At 35.8% G+C, this 20,356-nt stretch overlaps 1 protein-coding gene across 1 annotated transcript in view; it reads left to right on the top strand.

Annotated features, from left to right (window-relative positions):
- CNTLN (centlein) overlaps positions 1 to 20,356 on the top strand; it is a 176,997-nt gene that overhangs the window by 34,644 nt on the left and 121,997 nt on the right. Inside the window, 4 exon segments of the mRNA XM_066569755.1 lie at positions 7,028 to 7,162; positions 7,745 to 7,924; positions 14,272 to 14,302; positions 14,305 to 14,401. Coding sequence (XP_066425852.1) covers positions 7,028 to 7,162; positions 7,745 to 7,924; positions 14,272 to 14,302; positions 14,305 to 14,401 — 443 coding nt within the window.

Below are 20,356 nucleotides of genomic sequence, written 5' to 3'. Positions count from 1 at the left end.
TGAGCTAAAAATGGTTTCTATAGCCAATGGAATCTGCTTTTACTGTGTAAGATATTAACTTCTTTACTGTTTTTAGTAAATTAGTTGGTCATTGTAGTGACACTTTTTTTTTTCTTCTAAAGTCAGTATGGTTTTAAGATGGTTGGATTTTATTCCCTGATTAAGGACATTTGGTGAGGAAGTTTCCATATATTGTGGCTTCTTACTTGAATACAGGCAGATTTCCTGAAAGTCAAGAAAATGGTTATACTTCGAAGATCAGGTAGCAGAAAGAAGCAGGCAGTGCCCTGTGGGACTAGGTTCTGGCCTTATGAATCTGCTGACAACACTTTGGAAGGAGCTTGTCAGAACAGGTGATCACAGCAACAGCTGTTCTTTATTTACTACACCTGATCTGGCAGCATTGATGTATAGGAGTGTAATGAAGTACTGCTGTGTCAGGCAAGGATGCTGGTAGGTATCGATTCCTGCAGATCTCAGATCGTCATGCACTCTTCTAGAGAGCTAACTCACTTTGAGGACCTTGTATATGTCTTGCTGGAGAGGAAAGCAGAGAAAAAAAAGTCTAAGCCTGGTTCTGTCAAGACTGTGCTCTTCAATGAAGATAAGAGAAAAGCTCACTTAGCAAGATATTGGTTTTGATTTGAAATTAGTAGAGAGAATAGAGGACAGAAAGATAATTTGGATTTTCTGTTTTCTGACCTAGAAGGCTGTGCTGCTGCTGTTTCAAAGTAGAGCTGCTAAGAAGAAAGAGCAGAGACTACATTTCTTAGGTGGTGTTGCTATACAGCACTGTATTATGGGTTTTATAGAAAATCTGATCTCTCCTCACTAGCTGTGGCAAGACTGTTAGATTATATTGTCAGTATTTACTACAGTTTTCCTGAGAGCTCAGTAGAGTAAAATTGACAGTCAGTTTCTAAGTGCAGCAGACACATTACTGCAATATATGCTATACTGCTTGGTACTGATACTGAATTTATTATGGAGCTGCAGATTTTCTGTTTTGACCAAATGCTGTCTCATTTACAAATTAGAGGTGTGTTTTTGCAAAAAACTGCCTCTAAATATTTCCTTTTCTCTGAGCAAGGAGCTTCTGTATTCCTTGTTTCAGAGATGGAAAACCTATTGTAGAAAACTACATGTGCCGGAAACAGTGTTTGGCTCCCTTGTTGGTGCAAAAATGCAGCTGCTGGCAGCGCTTGTTTGCACTCTACCTGTACAACAGAAGGAACTGAGCAAAAGGGATACAAAGGATCGTAAGATATTGAGGAAAATACTAGTAAAGTTTTGTTTTAGTGAATGAGAGAAGGAGCGTGCTGCAGCAGAGTTGTAAGGATCAGCATGAGTGGAAAGGAGGTGGTGCACATCAGAAAAATAGTTTTCTCCATGCTGTGACCTACTCAATAGCTTGCTGGTAAGAGATGGTTCCATTGCTGCTAGTGAAAGTGTGGTGCTAGAGTTGCATACAGCCACAGTTTGTTTCCACCACGTGTTCAGGTATTGAAAAATCCTATCAGGTGTTTCGATTAAGATAGCAAACTTTGTTAAAGATACCAAATTAATCACACTAGAGAAGTCTGAAGAGGTCAATAGGGAACATGGTGTTTATAATAGATTATGCTGTTTTACCCTTCCTTAATTTATGGGTCAGGTGATAATTCAGGTGCAACGCTGACTAATAGTAGAGAAGTAAGTACATATTCACCACCTGCAGGATGAAGTCACCTGCTCATATTTCTGGTTTGCTTCTCTGTAGAACCATTTTATTTGATCCTCTTATAAATGCTTTAAAGAATCTTGGTTTTCTTTTCTACTGTCTGCAAAGCAGACCTGTCCTTTTCCAACGGCAAATATATGGTATGAAAGCACATTTTAATAGACAGTTTATAAGAATGTTTTTCCTTCTATTCATCTCTAAGTTATCATGTTTTATCATGTATTTCATGTCTAATATTGATAGAAATTGATGTTCAGAATTTGTCATTCATTTTGGGAATGGATTTCTAGATACCTGCTTGCAGGTAAATACTTCTTTTTCTCAGAAACCATTTTTTTAATTGGTTTATCTCAGGGAATACTGGATAGCATGGGATTGGACAAGGGAAAACAGTCTTTGGTGGTATGAAAATCAGCTGAGCTCCCCCACTTCAATTACTCTGTTTGTGGTTGCTTTTTTAGTTGAAGATTGTTCTGGCAGAAGGTTAGGAATGAAAAGTAATAAGAATTAAAATTGGAATATGCACTCAAAATACATGTGTTACATTTAAATGCATTATATGTCAGTTGCTATTTTTCTTTGGTTTTTTTCATCCTTGTTAAGAGTCAAGTTCTAAGTTGAATATTTAGCTGTGAATACAGGTATGCTCTAGAATCTATCTACAGTAGAATCAGGTAGCACTGTTGGTGTTTTACTTTTAGAGAGGTATGGATTTAAAAATAACTCATATTTTTTATCATAACTAGCTGTTGTCATTCAGACTCCAAAAGGATATTGTGCAGACTGCAGAATGCAGCTGGTGACCCTCATGGCATATGGTTGCCTTTTTGTGAACTATTTGCCTTAAACTTCTGTTTGTCCTATGTCTGAAAATAATATAAGAATCTAATCTAGATTAGCTCTAGATATAATCTAGAAGTCACGAGATGAAAGAAAGTGAATTTATTCTGTTAGTTTTGTTTTTTCCTTTTTTTTCCTTTATTTTGGAGGACTGTATGAGAATATGACTAGCAATGCTTTTTGTTAAACATGCATATAGATGTTCAAGAACCATGAGGATTAATAAAGTTGAAAAAATATAGAGAAAAATTTAAGAAAGCTTAATTAAGAGAACGTATAAAATGTTACTGGAGCATTTTTAGTGGTGAAAATTTATCATTAAATTCCTGCTAGAAATGAAAATAGGAGTTGGAAAGAGAGGAGAAGTTGAAAGTGTGGTAAGTCAACCTCAACTATCTGGTGAGGGAAAGGGAATTATGAAAGGGAGAAGATATGTCACAAAATGTTGAAGTAGCAATTCTGAGAAGAAGAACTTTAAAGAAATGATATTTCCGCATTTAATTTTTAATAAAATAATTTAATTACTAAATTAATTTAGTTTCTGCAGAAGATGTCAGGATTTCTTCAAATAATGTCAGTACTTTCAGTACTTCAATTTTTCATCCATTTATATTAATTTTAACTTTTTTCTCCTTGTGTTGTATTGGAAGTGGACTACTGTGCAGTGAAAGCTTCTGATAAAGAGTGCAATGAAGAAAGAACAGAATTTAGTATTTATTTGTTACCATTATCCTTTTTGATAGTAGAAATCAAATGCCCCTTTGTTGCATTCCTAGATGGACTCCTTTAAATTGTCGTGCATAGATTTGAATTTTCCCGTGAAGTGCTTCAGCACCCAGTGTGTTGTTGCATTCCTGTATTAGCAGCAACATTGAAGGATATGTCATTTTTGTGTTTTTCCTGGATTGTTTTTACTCCAGTTTGAGTTAACTTCTTCACGTGAAATAAAACCCACTCTTACTTACATTTCACAAGCCTGTATAGAGGCAGCTATGCAATACTGATTTAGTAGTGCAGTCTGATTGATTTTAAAATGCAGAATTAGGGTTTGGTTTTTCCACCTTTTTTTTTACCTTGGCTCCCAAAATATGAAAATTTGGAAAGCACTTAAGGCAATAATAATATGTACAGCTTTTGTTACATAGTTCTCTTTACTTGCTTTTTATTTAGCAGACTAAAAAATATGTCACTAAAGACTGGAATTTCAGTGATGATATCTGTAATATCAAACAGTATGTAAGTTCTGGTAGTTGTATCCTAACTCACTTTTTTTTTGGGAATCAGACATTGAGGAGTTGCTTTTGTTACCACTTTCACTGTCTCCATACAGTACTGTATTGTCTAAACTCACAATGGGTAAAAACAAGGTTTTAATTTAAAATCTTTTATTTTAAATTAAACAAAGTATGGACAGATAATTTTAACATCCTACTGCCATGAAAAAATTGAAGTGTTCAGCGCTAAGACAAGAAAGAGCTATTGTCACCTTTTGGTTTTGATCTGTTGTCTTCATACCAGATTTTTTCAGTTTGACTTGGTATGTGATTTTGCTTTCTCTTCAGATTGCTATGAAGATATTTAAAAAGGAAATAGTATTTGACAGTAAACAATGTATTATGGAACAAAAAAATTTTTATTGTGCTGTAGGTAAAGAGATGCCATGGGAAAGGATGAAAATTAATTCGGGAATGACAGTCCTCTGAGACATCAAAAGGTCTGCTTCACCAGGTCACAGTGTTTCTTTGTATGTACTGTTGCCTGGAGCACTCTGGGATCCAGCAGTATACAGGGGATACTCTTCGGTTCTTCCCAGAATCAAAGAAGGGTAAAAGCAGTTCCTTTTGGTTTTTATTGTAGCAAATTCACTGTAGAATAGTTTTCTTTCTTGAAAGTTTGTTGAAGTGTGCTTTAGATGCCTTAGTTACATGATGTTTTTTATGGTTCTTGACCACCAAGCTGTCAAACATTGCTTTTGCCCTGTTGTATTCAAACAAGTATGACTGAGTCAACTCAAAGTGTAAGTTGAGATTGTTCTTGTGTAGTGTCAGGCTGTCTTTATAGTATCTAGCCAAAAATCAGTAGAAACTATGGGAATAAAGTAATTCCTGATGGGTTTTTTACCTAGTGAAATCTGTCAAAATAACCTCAAGTAGGAGGTTGTCCTGTGTGTTGATCAGGTGTGTTTTTTTCCTCTGCTGTTTTACTTGCCTACTAGGGTAATCCTAGAATAGGGTAATCTTTTAGGAACACTGTGTTCTCTGCACTAAGAAATCAATCTTTACTCTCCTGTTAGATGAATATATAGGTTGGGGAAGCAAAGTACGAAAAGAGCTGCATAGGAAAGGGCAGATGATAATTTACTTAATTGTCTATATCTCAGAAATTCCTTTATGTAATCCTTATTTCTACCCAGTCATGGCTCCTGAGTGATACTTGTTTTTTTCCCCCTTCTTTATAAGCCTGTGAAATAAGCAGATAGGAGAATAGGAGAGTAAAAGTTCAATTCATTTAGAGGAAAAGATAAGAGCACGCAAAGTGGTAACCCAGAAAAATGCTTTGACACATAACAGGATTTTTTTTCCATGCAAGTGTAACTCACCTAGACAATGTTTCACTAGTGCTGCAGTAGATGACTTTGTAGACTATTCAGGTGAGTTTGCTTAATGATTCCTGTGGTATATTTGCTTTTTGATTGGTTTCAAGTATTAAATTACTGTTCAGTTGTGGAGATAAGTAATTAGTGTGCAAGTCTGATTCAGGATAATCTGTCTGACTATTCTGAATATTCACAGTAAGTAGTTTATTTCAGTTGGAAACTTAATTTGAGCAGTACAGAACAAACATTTGAAATAGCCAGTTGCACTTTTGTACCATCCTTTCTCCATTCATTCTCCAAATTGCTGGAAAACATCCCATTTAAGACAGAACCCAAAATATCTCTGATTTCACTTCACAAATATACATATGCTTCCCAGTTTCTGCTCAGTGCATAATGAAACTAAGTATTAGTGTGATGTACCTGTGTACTCAGAAATTAGATGTATTAAAGAGCTGGAGCTTTTATAAAAAATGTGTGTGTGTGAATTTTTAGCTCAGAGCCAAGAGTGTCTTTCAGATAGGTGAGATTTTTAATGATGTTTTAAGGGTGTCTCCAAGTACAGACTTTTGTTTTGATAAATGTTAAGTAAATAGTAATGAGCTAGAAGGAAGACTCAAAGGAGCTGCTTCCTCCAATTCCATGAGGACCTGGGGAGTGGGAGAGTAACAAACAAAATGACTGATGCTTTCCTTTGTAATGTGGATACATACCTTTTTAAAGATTCAGCTAAATCATTTCTGCCAGCACCAGTTTATTACTGTAAGTGTAATAATATATCCAAAGAGCAAATGTTTTGTCTTTTGAATAGTAAAATGCAACTTCAAATGTACTGTTTTGCATGTTTTTGCTCAGCATATTTTCATTCTTTTTTTATGTCTGGCGTCCTTACGAACCAGATGTAAGCTTTAGACACTGAAAACTCACATATATCATCAGATGTATTGAAGAATAATCTAGAGGATTTTTGTCTTGTTGATGATTTTTTATGTTTCTGTACCCACTTCATTTTAGCTAATGAATTAAAAGCAAAGCAGTTAAACTTCAGCTCCGACATGAAAGTTTTATCAGTTTCGTACCACAGTTATGGTGTCACTGCTAGGAAAATATTATAGATTAAAGCCCTTTTGATTTAGAAAGAGATGGGACAAAACAGAATGTGGAATTAAAACAGAGAATGTGGAGAAAAACACAGAGTTGTAATAGACATTGAAGAGTGAGGGTGTTTAATGCAAGTGTCATGAGAATCAAATGAAATTATTGCAGAAACTTGAAGTTCTTGTTTTATGGCAGTGAGATTTTTCTATATGCGAGTGAACTAACCCATAGTATGTGGTGAGTAATGTTGTGTTATTTTCCTTGAGCTGCAAATTCAGCCAGACTTAATTATCTTTTAAAGTATTTTGTAGCGTAATCATTTTGGTAGCTTCACTCAATAGTAATTTCTGTTTACTATGACAAATTCTGGAAATTCTGCAGAATTTTGAATTCAGCTCTGGCTTGTTTTTTGGTGTGCTATAAGTGCAAGTTAAAAAGTATTCTAATCCATTCTTAATCCGTTAACGCAGGTACAACTTCTGTAAATGACTGTTTTTGAATAAGCTTCTCTGAGTAATTTCTGTTCAGTTCTGCATTTATAGGCTTCTTCAATAGCAGCAGGGTATTTGGTTTGTCATTTGCATTACTGTGTCTTACAGTCATTCAGCCTTGAGTTTGATTAAAGTGCTAATGGAATTAAAATAATGCTGTAAAAACCGCTTATGTCAGATAGTTAGTTACATTTCGTAGGCCTAAAACACAGAGCATGCATGCTCTTTTGCACTTGCTTTTTGTCTATGAACAGGTTTTTGGTTTTTTTTTTTTTTTAATAGAGGCTCACAGGACAGCAGCAGGAGATAAACAGCTTAATGCAGAGAAAAAATGCTGTGGATGAGGAAAATGCCCGTTTGAAGAATGAATTTGGTAACTTGAACCGGAAATTTAAAGATAAAAGCCAAGAACTTAAGGTATATTGACTTGTACATAGTTTCATAAGACTGTAGCTTTGAAGTAGTTCTTTAAGCAGTGTCAGCCTTTGTGGCACAGAAAGTGACAAGCTTGGAGAAAAAATTGCCTTAGGCCTTGCTATACCTTACTGTTTTCTCACATACTAACTGAGCAAGATGCTTTAAAGCCAAGAATCCAAGCTTTATAACTTTCAGATAAATAGTTAATGATGGAAATGGAGCAAAGAAAGTAGAAGTGTGAAGATGTGGCTTCTTGTAATTAGATTCTGATGGGACTGGCATTATTAATTGATAAAGCTGAGGTCTGGGAGGATATGTCTGTGTGGGTCTCAAAAATAGCTGGGGACAGCATCAAAGGCAGCTTGATCAATTAATGGGCTCTTTGCAAATGTGTACTCATCAAAGCTGTCATCTAGCTAAAAAATATGACCCTTCCACCTGCATGAAAGAGGCCAATAAAAGTGCACAGGTGACCTTGGCCATCAAATACAGAAGCTGCTGTGAGGGTAAAACTGCACAGTTTATATTTGCTGATTAGTTCTCACTTTTTTGTTTATCGGCCCTTGTGGTACTGTTCTACAGGACACTGAGGAGTGTGCACAGAAGAAGAAAGAGCAAAACAGACTGGTTATAAAAAACCTGGAGGAGGAAAACAAGGGATTAAATATATGCTGTGCCGACCTGCTAAGTGACCTGGAGAAACTGAGGAAGCAGGAAGCACAATGGAAAAAAGAAAAATCTGGCAATGATACCAGAATAAAGGTACAAAGTGGAATGGACTCCTGGATGTTATTTGAGAATTAACTTCTCCAGACATTTCACTGCAAGTTATTTCCTTTAAATAGCAAGTTATATATTCAAATCTACCAGTGGGGACTTGCATTCATTTACATTCTATCACTTAAGACCCACAGCTTTTTAAAAATTGATGCTGCAAAGCAGGAATCTGACTTCAAATAGTCATCTTAAAATGTAATCATTAAAAAATAAAGGATGCTGTACTTTGAGATTATTTATATATATATATATATATGTATATATATATATGTGTGTGTGTGTGTATGAAAAAATAAAAGCTTAAAATATTACCACAATTTTTTGCTTGATTTTTAATTTACTTACATATAATCTTGTTGCAGTAGACTTAATTTTTGTTGGTATGAAAGAACATGTAGTTCCAAATAAATTGTGCCCTAGCCTCCAAAGGTCTCTATTCTATGAGGGGTATTATTATTGCTTCTACTATATTAAAAAGTTATTTTCATAGTTTATGATAAAGCAGAAAAGAAAATAACTGAATACATAGTGCAGATCTTTTCTCTTTTATTTAAATCATACTTTTTCTTGTTTCCTGGTGGAAATTGGCTTGTGTTTTTTAAATTTCTCCAAGAAATGAGCCATGAACATGGCAAATCTTAATTCAACAGCTGCTTATATACACATCTAGGTAGTGGATTCTTTTTGTTTGCATGATAAATGTACTCTTAGAAAGATGTGTTCTTTTGCATTATTGAAGTACATTCATTGCAATAACTATCTAATTAACACCTCTCCCAGAAATGCCCTTTTTTTCCCGCACTAGCAATTTTTGGATTGTTTTGGTGATGGAAACTCTTTTGAAAGAGCCTAATTCAGATCTCTTAACATGGGAAGTAAAGTTCTTGCAAATTGACTTCTTCAGACTGGTTATGATGAAAGGATTATAGAGTTCCTAGGACAAGAAATGATTTGTTGAAAAATCATTTGTAGAAATTTGTAGAAAAATCTAGTGAGTGCCAAGCTGATAAAATAATTTTTAAGTTGCCAAATGTAGTGCTTGTAATATTGGACAAGTTGTTGAAAATCTGTTACCTGTCCCTTCAATGAACACAGTCAGAATATCTCCTCTGTCTTTGTCTTCCTGGCTGATGAGGCATGCTGATGAATGAAAGAGCTGGGCAATTGTAGGGATGGGAATTAGTAGTGTTGGTATTTCAAAGGGGTTAAGTTGGTGTCTAGAGTGTGAAAGAGAGTACTTCTGGGGATGGGTGTTGCCTGAGACAGCAAGGGATGTCACAGAGTTGGATTTGCTGTTTGCAAACTAGGAAGAACTTGTTGAGATAATAAGAAATTGCAGTCTTGGCTGTAATGACCATGAAGTTGCCAAGGCCAACACCTTGAGACAGTGATGGAAGGAAAGAAGCGCTGTACAGCTCTGGAGTTTAGAAGCAGAGTCTTCAGATGTTTGGGGAACTTGTAGGTGGAATCCTGTGAGAAGCAGTTTTGAAGGGTAAAGAGCTCAGGAAAAGCTACGATGTCTTTAAAGACAGCTTTCTACAAACCCAAGTATGGTCCACTTTGGAAAAACAATGGATGTCTCAGGAGATCAACTTGGCCAAACAGATCTCACCACTAGATGCTGGTGTAGGCTGCAGATGGAAAAGAGTATTCAGGAAGTGGAAGCAGTGAAAGCTGTAGAGGGACAGTTCAGAAACATTGTCTGGACACTGAAGGGTGCTGGTAACCTACGTGCAATTGAAAGTTGCAAGTAATGGCTGATACAATCAGAATTTCTTGGAACTGCTTTATTGGTGAAAAACTGAACAAGGAAAATGGGGACCTGCTGCTGAAATGGAATGATGAATTAATTACAAAAGTTAATAGATTCAGCAGAGGTACTTAATATTGTCTTTGCCTCAGTCTTCTCCAAGGTGTCCCCAAAAGTTTGTGCCTAGAGACAGACTTCAATGTGAAGTACTGAGAGTGGATATGTTGGAAGATACCTGAAAGAACTTGACTGGTACACATCCATTGGGACTGCCTGAAATTAACTGCCTTCACAGGTGCTGAGAGTGTTAGCTGCCTCTCACCCTTTAATTTGGGAGTTGAGTCAACATATTTTTGTACATGTTTTTAAGTAATAGACATGGCATTAATAATCTTAAAGATGCGTTGTGTACAGATGTTACCATGTTTGTCTCCTCTGTCTGAAGGAATAAAAGGAATCCTTCTCAAAATAAGTTAGCCCAACGTTGCCTTTAAAATGTGCATTAGATGGTAGAAATGCGAGATGTAAAACACAGATTGTTTCTTAGGAAAAGGGAAAAGTGGTTACCTATGAAAAGGCTGAAGTGTTACCTTTTTTTTTTCCTTCCTTTTGTCTTTAAACCATTTCCATTGAAGAAAAGTGCCACTTCTCACTTTTGAAGACTGGTTGTTACTGTAACCTACGATAACCAGGTGTAATTCAACTTCTTCAAACTGAGAGAAAGGAATATCTGCTATGGATAGTTTGTCCTTTTAAAGAACATTTCTTTAAAGTTTTGTCATACTAGCTGAAATCAGTATGAGACAGGTTAACAGGAGGATACCTGGTAAGGTGGCTAAAAGGCTGAAAATAGCATTTTATTGGTTTTCTTTTCTGTAGGTACCTTCATATAAATAATATACAGTGTACAGAAAGTTAACTGTATATATGCCTAAAGTAGTTCTTGAGAAATTTTTCTGCTTCTTTTGTGATTCTCAGAGTTTATATGTCAGCTTTCTATATGTCCTGAAAGGGAACAAATGAAAAAGTCATCAATTAGCCAGATCTCCCTATCTAAGAATCAGTTAGTTATTTGAGTTATTTGGTTGTTCTTGATACTAAACTATTGTTTAGTATCAAGATAAATATATATTCCCCCAAACTCAAGTCACAAAAGGATTTGTATGTAGATGAAAAAATGTCAGACTGGCAGATTTTAAGTGGAGGTGAAGTAAAAGATAATGGAATTGCTTACTGGTGGTTTGGTTGGTTGTTTTTGTCAATTCCTAGTTAGCATAGTACTTTTGAAGTTTCTGAAGTCTGAAGGTTGGAATTTTCAAAGAAACGGCCATCTCTCACAAGCGGAGCCTGGGATTTTAGTTCCAATGAAAAATGAGAGTTTTATTGAGATGGGACCTTGAAAAATTGCTCTCACTTCTGTCATAATATATAACAGGAAAAAACATGAAAACAAAGCTACTGTCTTTGAAAGTGACTTTCAAAGGGTTTGAAGCTACAAATAACAAAACTGTGGTGTTAATTCATAGTGACTCCATAATGGGCATAACTGTACTTCCTCATGCCTTGGTTTTCTTACACTTTTCATGTTTAACGTTATTTTAAATTCACCTTTTCTTGCTGTCTTGCACTGCGTCTTTTATAAATAAGCATTTTCTCTCTTGTATAACTGAATTATTCAATGTTTTGACTAACTGTTTCAAGTAGCTTTTTTTAATAGGCTTTAAAAGCTTGAATCTTAAATTCTCCTTTGAAGTAAACTATAATTTAAAAACCCAGATTGGGGTATTTGTGCTGGTAAATTTTCACAAATTTACATAGCACGTTTACACAATGAATAATTTTGGCTACTGTATCAGCAAGAAGGGAATGTGATAAATTCCATATGATCTTAAAAATGCAGATACTCAGAAATTGAGTGTAAAATATTATAGGTTTTTTCATGGTCAAAAATACGATGTTGATGAAAAGCTCGTCATGAGCCTGCAATGTGCGCTTGCAGCCCAGAAATCCGTTTAATGGGCTGCATTGAAAGAGGTGTGTCAGCAGGTTAAAGGAGGTGATTTTCCCCCTCCACTGTGCCCTTGTGAGACCCCACCAGGAGTGCCCTGTATGTTCCTGGTTTTCCCAGCATGAGAAGGACATGGTGTTCCTGGACCAAGTCTGGAGGTGGGCCCTGAGGGGACTCTGGACCACCTTACCTACAGAGACAGATTGAGCAAGTTGTGGCAGTCCAGCCTGAGGAAGAGAAAGTTGTGTGGAGACCTCATAGCAACCTTCCAGGCTCTGACCAGCGCCTACAGGGGAACCAGAGTGGGACTCTGTCAGGAACTCTGGTGAGAGGACAAGGAGGAGTGGTTACAAGTTGAAAGAGGGGAAATTTAGGTTAGAGATTAGGAGGAAATTCTTTACTATGGGGATGAGGAGACATTGGAACTGGTTGCCCAGGGAGTGGGCAGATCCTGGCAGTGTTCAAGTCCAGGTTGGATAAGGCCTTGAGCAACCTGATCTAGAAGGGAGAGCTCCCTGCCCATGGAAGGGTAGTTGGAAGTAGATGGCCTTTCAGATCCTTCCTAACCCAAACCATTTGATGATTTTATTTTTATTCAGCTGAACTTTTGTACATCAATATATGTATTTCAGTAGCTAAGGTGTTTGTATAACAAGTTTTTTTTCTTTCCCTTTTTTCATGTTTTACTCTTTCAGTAATGCTTCCAAAAAACTCGAGCTTTCAAAATGTGTTCAGAAGATTGAGCTGATTAATTTCTTACTTGAAACCAAAAGCTGAAGTTAAATATGTCACAAATGAATACTGAAAGATACTTTTTTCCTAATTTTAAAATTTGCCATTAGATAACTTCTGAAGTTTTATTCATGACAAAATAATGTATTACATATTCTTTATATTGTATTCTGCAATGGATGATGGGAACTTAAAGCATTGGTAATGTTAGAATTTTTTCATCTCTTCCATGGAAAACCTGCAACTTTGTAGTGTGGTATTAGAAATATGCAAATAGAATTTATCACAGAATATATGAACTATTAAAATTTTTGTTCACATATTAAATACCTTTAGCTACAGAGGAAAAAAATACTGAGGAGAAGCCCTACAGTTACTTGTCTGCAAGTTATAAATACCTTATTACACTTAAAAAGTTTTATGTGTTGATAGTGAACTGTCTCCTATAATTTTGAATTTTTTCATTATTCAAGGAAAAATTAAGTTTCTCTACCTAGCCTTTGGCACTGAATGGTGACTCATTTGTTGGGTACACCAGGTGTGTAGCCTGATATTTGTCGAGAAACAAATTAATTTCCTACTTCATTCACATGTGAATTTTGCTATTTCCTTACATCAATGTTATTAACAGGACATGATAGTTTTCATACAATTTCAAGGATTTCAAGGAATTTGATGGTAGTAAACTTCTGATCCATCTAAATGCCTATAAGACATTTTAATGCAATTTTAAGGAATTTAATTTATTTAAATTTTAATTATTCACTTTTTAGTTATAGAAATATTTTGATAACCTCAATATTTGAGGCGTCATTGCTGAAAGGGAAATATATGTGTTTTCTTATTTCTTTAAGTCTGTATGTAAATGGAAAACTAATATACTCTTGGCAGTAGATTAGGGATGATATTCTAAGAGAAGGCTTTTATTTTAAATTATTAATGAATCATGGAATATTTGCCTTACTGAGAACGAGTGATTGCATCTGTGAGTAGCATAATACCAAAGAAGGTCTAAGGCTGTTGCCACCATCTGAAATTCTGTTATTGATATTGCTGTAATATTTATATTTCCAGTCTTGCCTCAAAACACTCTGGGGAGAGTAGTCATACAAAGCTTGGTAAGGACTGATATGCTCTTCTTAGGGAACTCCAGCAAGGTTTATGTAGATGTTGAAGTCTTCTTTGAGTAAGTTGCCTTGCTACTGTGTTTACTAGATACACCTTTGCAGTTTGCTGACTAACTTCTATGGTAGGGCTCATGGTAAAAGGCAGACCCTTCCTCGTTTGCATTCTTTTCAGTGAGCACTTTCAGAAATTTTCCGGTATGCTGTTTCTTCTCCTGAAGAAGCTATTCCTTGCACTGAATTAGCAGTGCATAATAAGAGCAGATTTAACAAGCAGTCTCAAAAATTAATCTATATCTATGATTCTTAGTTCATATACATGATATTGTGAATTCTTGTGAAAGGTTAAAACAATGAATGCATAGTTGCTTTTCTTAGAAACTTCTACATAGAAAACAACGTTTAATCAGTTTAGCAGTTAAATTGGGAAGGTTGCAAAGGTTTGATTCAGGTTCCTCCTTCTGCATCCAGCAGCTGAGGTAAGGAAAACTTCTTAGAGTAAAGAAAAGGTGGCCACCTATAATTTGAAATACACCTTTTTTCCTGGTATTTCACGTTTTTCATACATGCATATATACCTACCTATATGTACTTGCTTAGATTGCAATAAATGTATGTGTGTATGTATGGGCACTTCCATATATCTATATATATAGATAACTTGCATAGCAGATTTTAATTATTTCTTCTTAATGCATTTCATTTGCTTTCTTTGCAGAATTTGGAAACCGATTTAGCAGAGACAAGAGAACAAAAAGTTTGCACAGTATATGCAGTAACTTGTCATCTCAGGCAGATGTGAAACAGGAAGAACTTTTCCAAAAGGATTGTGATGTGGTTGGAGTTAAGTAAGTATTTCATAATAACTTAAAGTCTGAATCCTCTCAAAAAGGCGATTGTTCCAGTTAAAAAGCAGTATCATGCATTGAAGATACTTTTGTGTAACAGTGTGTTTTACCATTCTGTTCACAAGATGTAAGGCTTTTGGAAGTCTGCAGGTTTATGTAGACTCTTCCTGATACATTTTGACTCTTGTATATCTTAGCTGGTTTTGAGTAGTGATAGACTTGAGAAATTATACTTCTGTAATTTGCAATGTGTCAGAGAACTACCAATCTTGACTGAAGGTAATAAAGTAACAATATGATTAGGGACATGAATATTAATTAGAGAGGCTAAACGCACTAAACTTGAAAAAGCTTTAAGCCTAAGTGTAACTTCTTAATTAGATTCAAATCTGACAAGTCACCAAAAGTCTACATAGGCCTGTTCTAAAGGTTTAAAGTGCAGTGATTTAAGCTTTATCTTAGGCCTCACACACTATTTCTTTACACTGAATCTGTAAGATTAGTGCTGCATTATTTGTGTCTTGGAAAAGAACTAAAGGACAGAATGAATTATATAAATTGAAAAGATTACTGAATTCCCCAGAATTAAGGTAATATCAGAAGATAATTGGTAACTCTAAGTCAGTTGTCAGAGAATTGTCCATGTTTTACTTCTTAACTGCAGAGGCACACACATTGTTTCATTCCTATGTTAGATTAATTTAAATGGTGGTTTTGCCTGAAGAGCTGCAGTTGGGAAGTAGAAATCATTGGTATGGATACTCCTCTTTACTTTCCAAGCACAAAAAAATCTTTCTGTAGGGAGTCAATATCTAAGTCTTTTCTTTTTAAACCAAAAACCAAGAAATGTTATTTTTGATGCATCTGAACTAAATTGTCATCTTGAAATCTTGTCATGTTGAAATCTCTGCAAGAAAGATGATGTCTTTACAAGAAAAATGATTTTCATGTTTAGAAGAAATTATACCAGTTGGTTTTTTGGGTTTTAAAAGTCAATAAACATGCATAAGCTTATTGGGAGATTGTATTGAAAGAGGCAGTCAATGGAATTTGTGAAATTCAGCAATCGACTAATAGAATTTCCTGAAATTATTCTCAGAAAAATACATATGTGTGAGGACTGGGGACAACAAAGAAGGCATTTTAGAGTCTGGTAGTCAAGTTTGCAAAGTTACTGCTTGCTGGTTTCAGCTTCAGATATTGCAATCTGAGTCGGCCAACTCTTTGAACTTCAAATTTCTCAAAATGAATTCTTTGATATTCTTTGGAAAACAACCCCTTAGAATTTGGCACAAGCACCTCATTAAAATATGGAAGTAAAATAAAGACATTTTTGAACATAAGATCTGAATATGAGGTAATAAAGAGATGAAGACTACACTTATTTTAAAGTGAAGTTGTCTTCTATGTTTTCCATATAACGAATCCTCTAGATTTATGGGAAACTATTTGGTAAATCAGTCATATGGGGGGGTTTTGTGTGCTCTAATGTTTTCCTTACTAGATAGTTAGTGGTATTGCAATAAGTAATAGTATTTTTGGATATCACCAGTATTTGAGTTATGCTTCACATGTCTGTATGTATATGTTTGATCAGTATCATTATAATTAGTTGTCTGCTAATCTTTCTCAATGAACTTCAGCTATAAATTTCTTGTTGACATTTCTGTTATGAAGAAAGAAGGCTTAAGCTTATATTATGTAAAATTCACAGTTTCAGTAGTTAGCAATACATACCAAGACTTGCAAATATTTTGTACTTTTATAGTATAGAATACTGAAATTTCTCCTTATCTTCTGAGATGTCAGTATGTAGAGAAAATTGCTTTTCTGTTATTTCTCAATTAAAAATTACATCAAAATTAAACAAGTCTTTGTAAAAAGAAGACAAACTCTTATTTAAATTAAAGTAACAACTCCCCAGTTAAAGGAAAAAATCTGAGGAGAAAATGAATTCTTTCCATCTTCTCATTTTCATAGGCCAAAGTCTTGCGACTCTGCTGACTTAATCATTAAAGCATTTAATTCTTCCTGTTTATGGTAATGTTGTTGGGTTTTTTTTTAAATCCATTTAAAAGTTATTCTTATGAAAGTATTACATTGAATGCTTGGTTGTTATTTGATGCTGGCAGAAAATTCTCGGACAAATAGTGTGGAAAATACCCCATCCTCCTTAGTATCTTCAGTTTCCCATAATCAATTTCAAACTTCAGAGCTAAAAAAGGCAATCTGACTTGCAAATGCGTCTGCTCTCCCCAGTGTTCTGTCTCACTGTTTGCTGCCTTCCTACCTTCCCCACCCTCTCATTCCATGAAAACAGAGCAGGAACACAATTGAAATTATTAGAAACAAGCTCTAGAAGCAGAAAGAAAGAAAAAAAGTCAACTGGCTTCCTTCATTTGGTGTCTTCTTTCACATACAGCAAAGGCAGATTCAGAAAAATATGAATGTCTGAATATGATTCAGAAAAATATGAATGTCTGATGACACCTTGGTAATACTGTCCAAAATTTTTACATTATGTGCTAAGTTCAATTGCAGAAGCAAGTCTCCAAGGGAATGTGTACATACTGGGCTAGTGCTCTGTTTCTTGTGCATTCACCACTTCCTGTGTTGTGCATATCTGTCAGCTTGTTGGAAGAGGTTTTTTTTAGTTTAACAGTAAATATGTCTGTAGACATCAAGAGAATTGTTTTCTTCAGGAAATTAATAGATATCAAACTTTGAAGAAATACTCCAGTGCAACTCTAGTTCTACAGAATAACAAGGTGGTTTTGAAAACACTGCCATATGGCAGTAAAAGTCTCCTACATACTTTTGAGGTGTGGAAGATAAATTTTCTAGGACCAGTGACCAAACAGTATTTACAGGATACATCTTGTAGAGTGACTGTCTTCAAGAAGCCATTACCTTTCTTTTTTGGCCTAATTTTTGCAAAGCACTCTTCACCTTACTGGGTTTCATTTCAAACTTCCTAATTACCTGTGACATGTTTTCTTGTTATATTTTTGATGTTTTAATTTGGTACAGATTTTCTGTATCTCTTTAGAGTCCATGGTAACCTTTCCATTTTCATGTTAACAAGCTTGGTGACTTTTGCTTTAAAATTGTGCTAAATACCAGGGCCTAGAACTTTGTGGTCTGACACAGCTCTGGTGGAGCTCTGAACATCAAACTGGAGAAGTTTGATTGACTCACTGAGGCTTGAGCCTTGCTGTCACAAGTATCCAGGAAATATTAAACTGTTTGCAAATAGAGTGAAATCGATTCTAAAATGAATTTTAATTTCTTGCCCCAGTGTTTTTAGTGGAAATGTGGGCCATGACTTCATTCCTTTGATTCTTATCTTGTCCAACTCTATCCCTGATGATTTTACAACTCTTTTTTCTGTAATAATGTTTCTATTTTTACTCCCCCACTATGTGTGCCCCCACCTTGCCCACCACCCCTTCCAACGCATTCCAACGCAGTTACTATTAATTTGTGTGTTGTAAATTATGAGGCAGTCAGATTTTTACTCAGGTCTTGTTTTGCTGCTCTTGTATTTTTCAGATTATTCTTTGCTGTGTGCTGCAAACCATTTTGTAGTATTTACGCCATTTCTATGAGAAGTCATAATTTGTAGCAACTGTCACTGTGTTGTATTTTTAAACTACAGGTAGTGGGATCTAGAGATTTCTTGATTTACCCCAAAGGATCATGTATTCCCTTGGTAAAAAGGACAGCTGAGATGCTCAAAGTCCCAGTATATTCACCAGAATTGTGGAGGTGAAACAAAGCTAAGAACATCACCTGAAGTGATGTATATGTTTTTAATTCTGTTTGTAGCACAGCATGTTCCATAGCTTGTGGAATGACAATACTTATTCATTTCATTTACATCTCTGGGAAGCCACAGGTTACTCTAAAACCCTTGATCGGGGCATATAAGGCCCCTTGCCCCTGCAGGGATGGAAAGGTTTTATTTAACATTATGTTTTAGGGATAGAAGGAAATGTTTGTGAACACCAAAGCTGTCTCTGCTCTAAGCAATAGTAGTGACTTAAATATTGTTACTGGTTGGATAAGGTGTCAAATGTTTGAGTCTTGCTTCTGTCTGTTTTGTGGTGTCTTCATGTAGCATCAACCTGAAAGCAAAGTTTACTAAGGTTACTATACCAACAATCTTACTTCAGCGACTGAAATAATTTAGTAATGCTCTTCTATTTTGATGTGAGAAAGATCCGACTGTTTTTCATAGCACACACTTTCTTGTTGCCTGAAGTGTGCAGGTCACTTACTGTAAAGTTTTTCATTTCCCATTCTATTCATTTTAAGATAGGAGGTTAGAGACAGAGAGGTGTTTTTTTATTTCTCAGTACTACCTGCTGACTTTACTCTTAAAAAGGTTAAAAGCTCTCAATGTATCATAGTGTGTTAGTTTATGGGAAGTTTGGGGTGATGGAAAAAAGTAGACTTAAGTGTTGCAGTTTGGGTCTTAGCTGACAGTGCTGTTTCTTCAATTACTGTTGCTCATGACTACTTTTTTCTTAAAATTGTGTTTCTTTAAAGTGTAAGGTATGTTGAAACACTTTATCACCATGTGCTTGTATTTATATATATATGTATGTGCATGTTTACATATAATTTATATATTTTATATGTAGATGTATTTATTTTTATATATCTGTATATATGTATAGATGCCTGTATAGGTGTGTGTGTGTATAATGGCTCTGATATGTTAAATGCCACTCATTATACTTGTTACATTCAATTAGTAATTTTTGGTTCTTTCTTCTGTTACATGCTCATCCAAGACAAAAAGTTTTCTGAGGACTTGACATAGTTATCCTGCTGCAGTGATAGAATAAGGTGACTGTCTTATAGAGCGTTTCTTGTTTGCTGCTTAGAGTAAGCATGTTAATAAATATTTTGAGGTTGATTTTGAATACTCTGAGCACAGGACAAGCAAATTAGTAACAGAATCACAGAGATCACTCAGTGGCTGAAACTGGCAGACACCTCTGGAGATGGTGTAGTATGCTCCTCCAGCAGATCTGGCCCTCTGCTCCAGCAGTATCAGCTACAGCAGGCTGCCCAGTACTGTGTCCAATCTGAGTATGTCCAGAATGGAGACTCTGCAACCTCTCTGCGTAGGCTCTTCCAGTGTTTGGCCTCTTTCAATGGATAAAAATATTTTTACTGTGTTTAGCTGGAATTTCATCTTGTTTTTATTGGTGCTTATTGCCTCTTTTCCTGTCACTGAGCACCACTTACATCTGCATCTTCTTTCTAGATTGCCATCAGGTATTTAAAGATGTTGATAGTTCAATTGTCCCCGAACTTTCCTTTCTCCAGGCTGAGCAGACCCTGCTTTCTAGCCTCTCTATGTATTCTATGCTGCTCTCTATGCAGCAGATGCTGCAATACTTTAATTATCTTTGTGGCCCTTCATTGGCTCTCTCCAGCCATGTCCATGTTTCTCTTGGACTGGGGAGCCTAGAAACTGACATAGCACCAAGATTTGCTTTAGAACTTCTGACTAGAGGGGAAATATCACCTCCCTTGTCCTGCTGGCAGCAATATCTTCTTCAAAGCTCAGGATGTCATTGGCATTTGGCACAAGGCCACATTGCTATCTGATGGCCATTCAGGTGTCCACCAGGATCTCCAGGGCATTTTCTGATAAGGTGCTTTCCAGCTTGTCTGTTCCCAAATTGTGCTTTTACACAGGATTTTTAACCCCAAGGGCAGCAATTTGCACTTGTCTAAGTTGAACTTCATGAGGTTCCTGTCCAGCCTTTTGTCTGGTCTGTAAAGGTTCCTCTCAATGGCCAAGCATCTTTTGTGCAATCCCCCTTTTTTGTGTCATCAGCACAGTTGCTGTGGTGCATTCTGTCTCACTGTCTGGGTCATTAATGAAGATGTTGAAAAGTTGTGGCCCTAATGTTAGCCCCTAGGCTACTCCTGTAA

Source organism: Molothrus aeneus, chromosome Z (assembly GCF_037042795.1).
Source record: "Molothrus aeneus isolate 106 chromosome Z, BPBGC_Maene_1.0, whole genome shotgun sequence".
In the NCBI taxonomy this organism is placed as follows: Eukaryota; Metazoa; Chordata; class Aves; order Passeriformes; family Icteridae; genus Molothrus; species Molothrus aeneus.
Note: the sequence above shows the minus strand (reverse complement) of the source record. Positions and strands in the feature narration are given on the sequence as shown.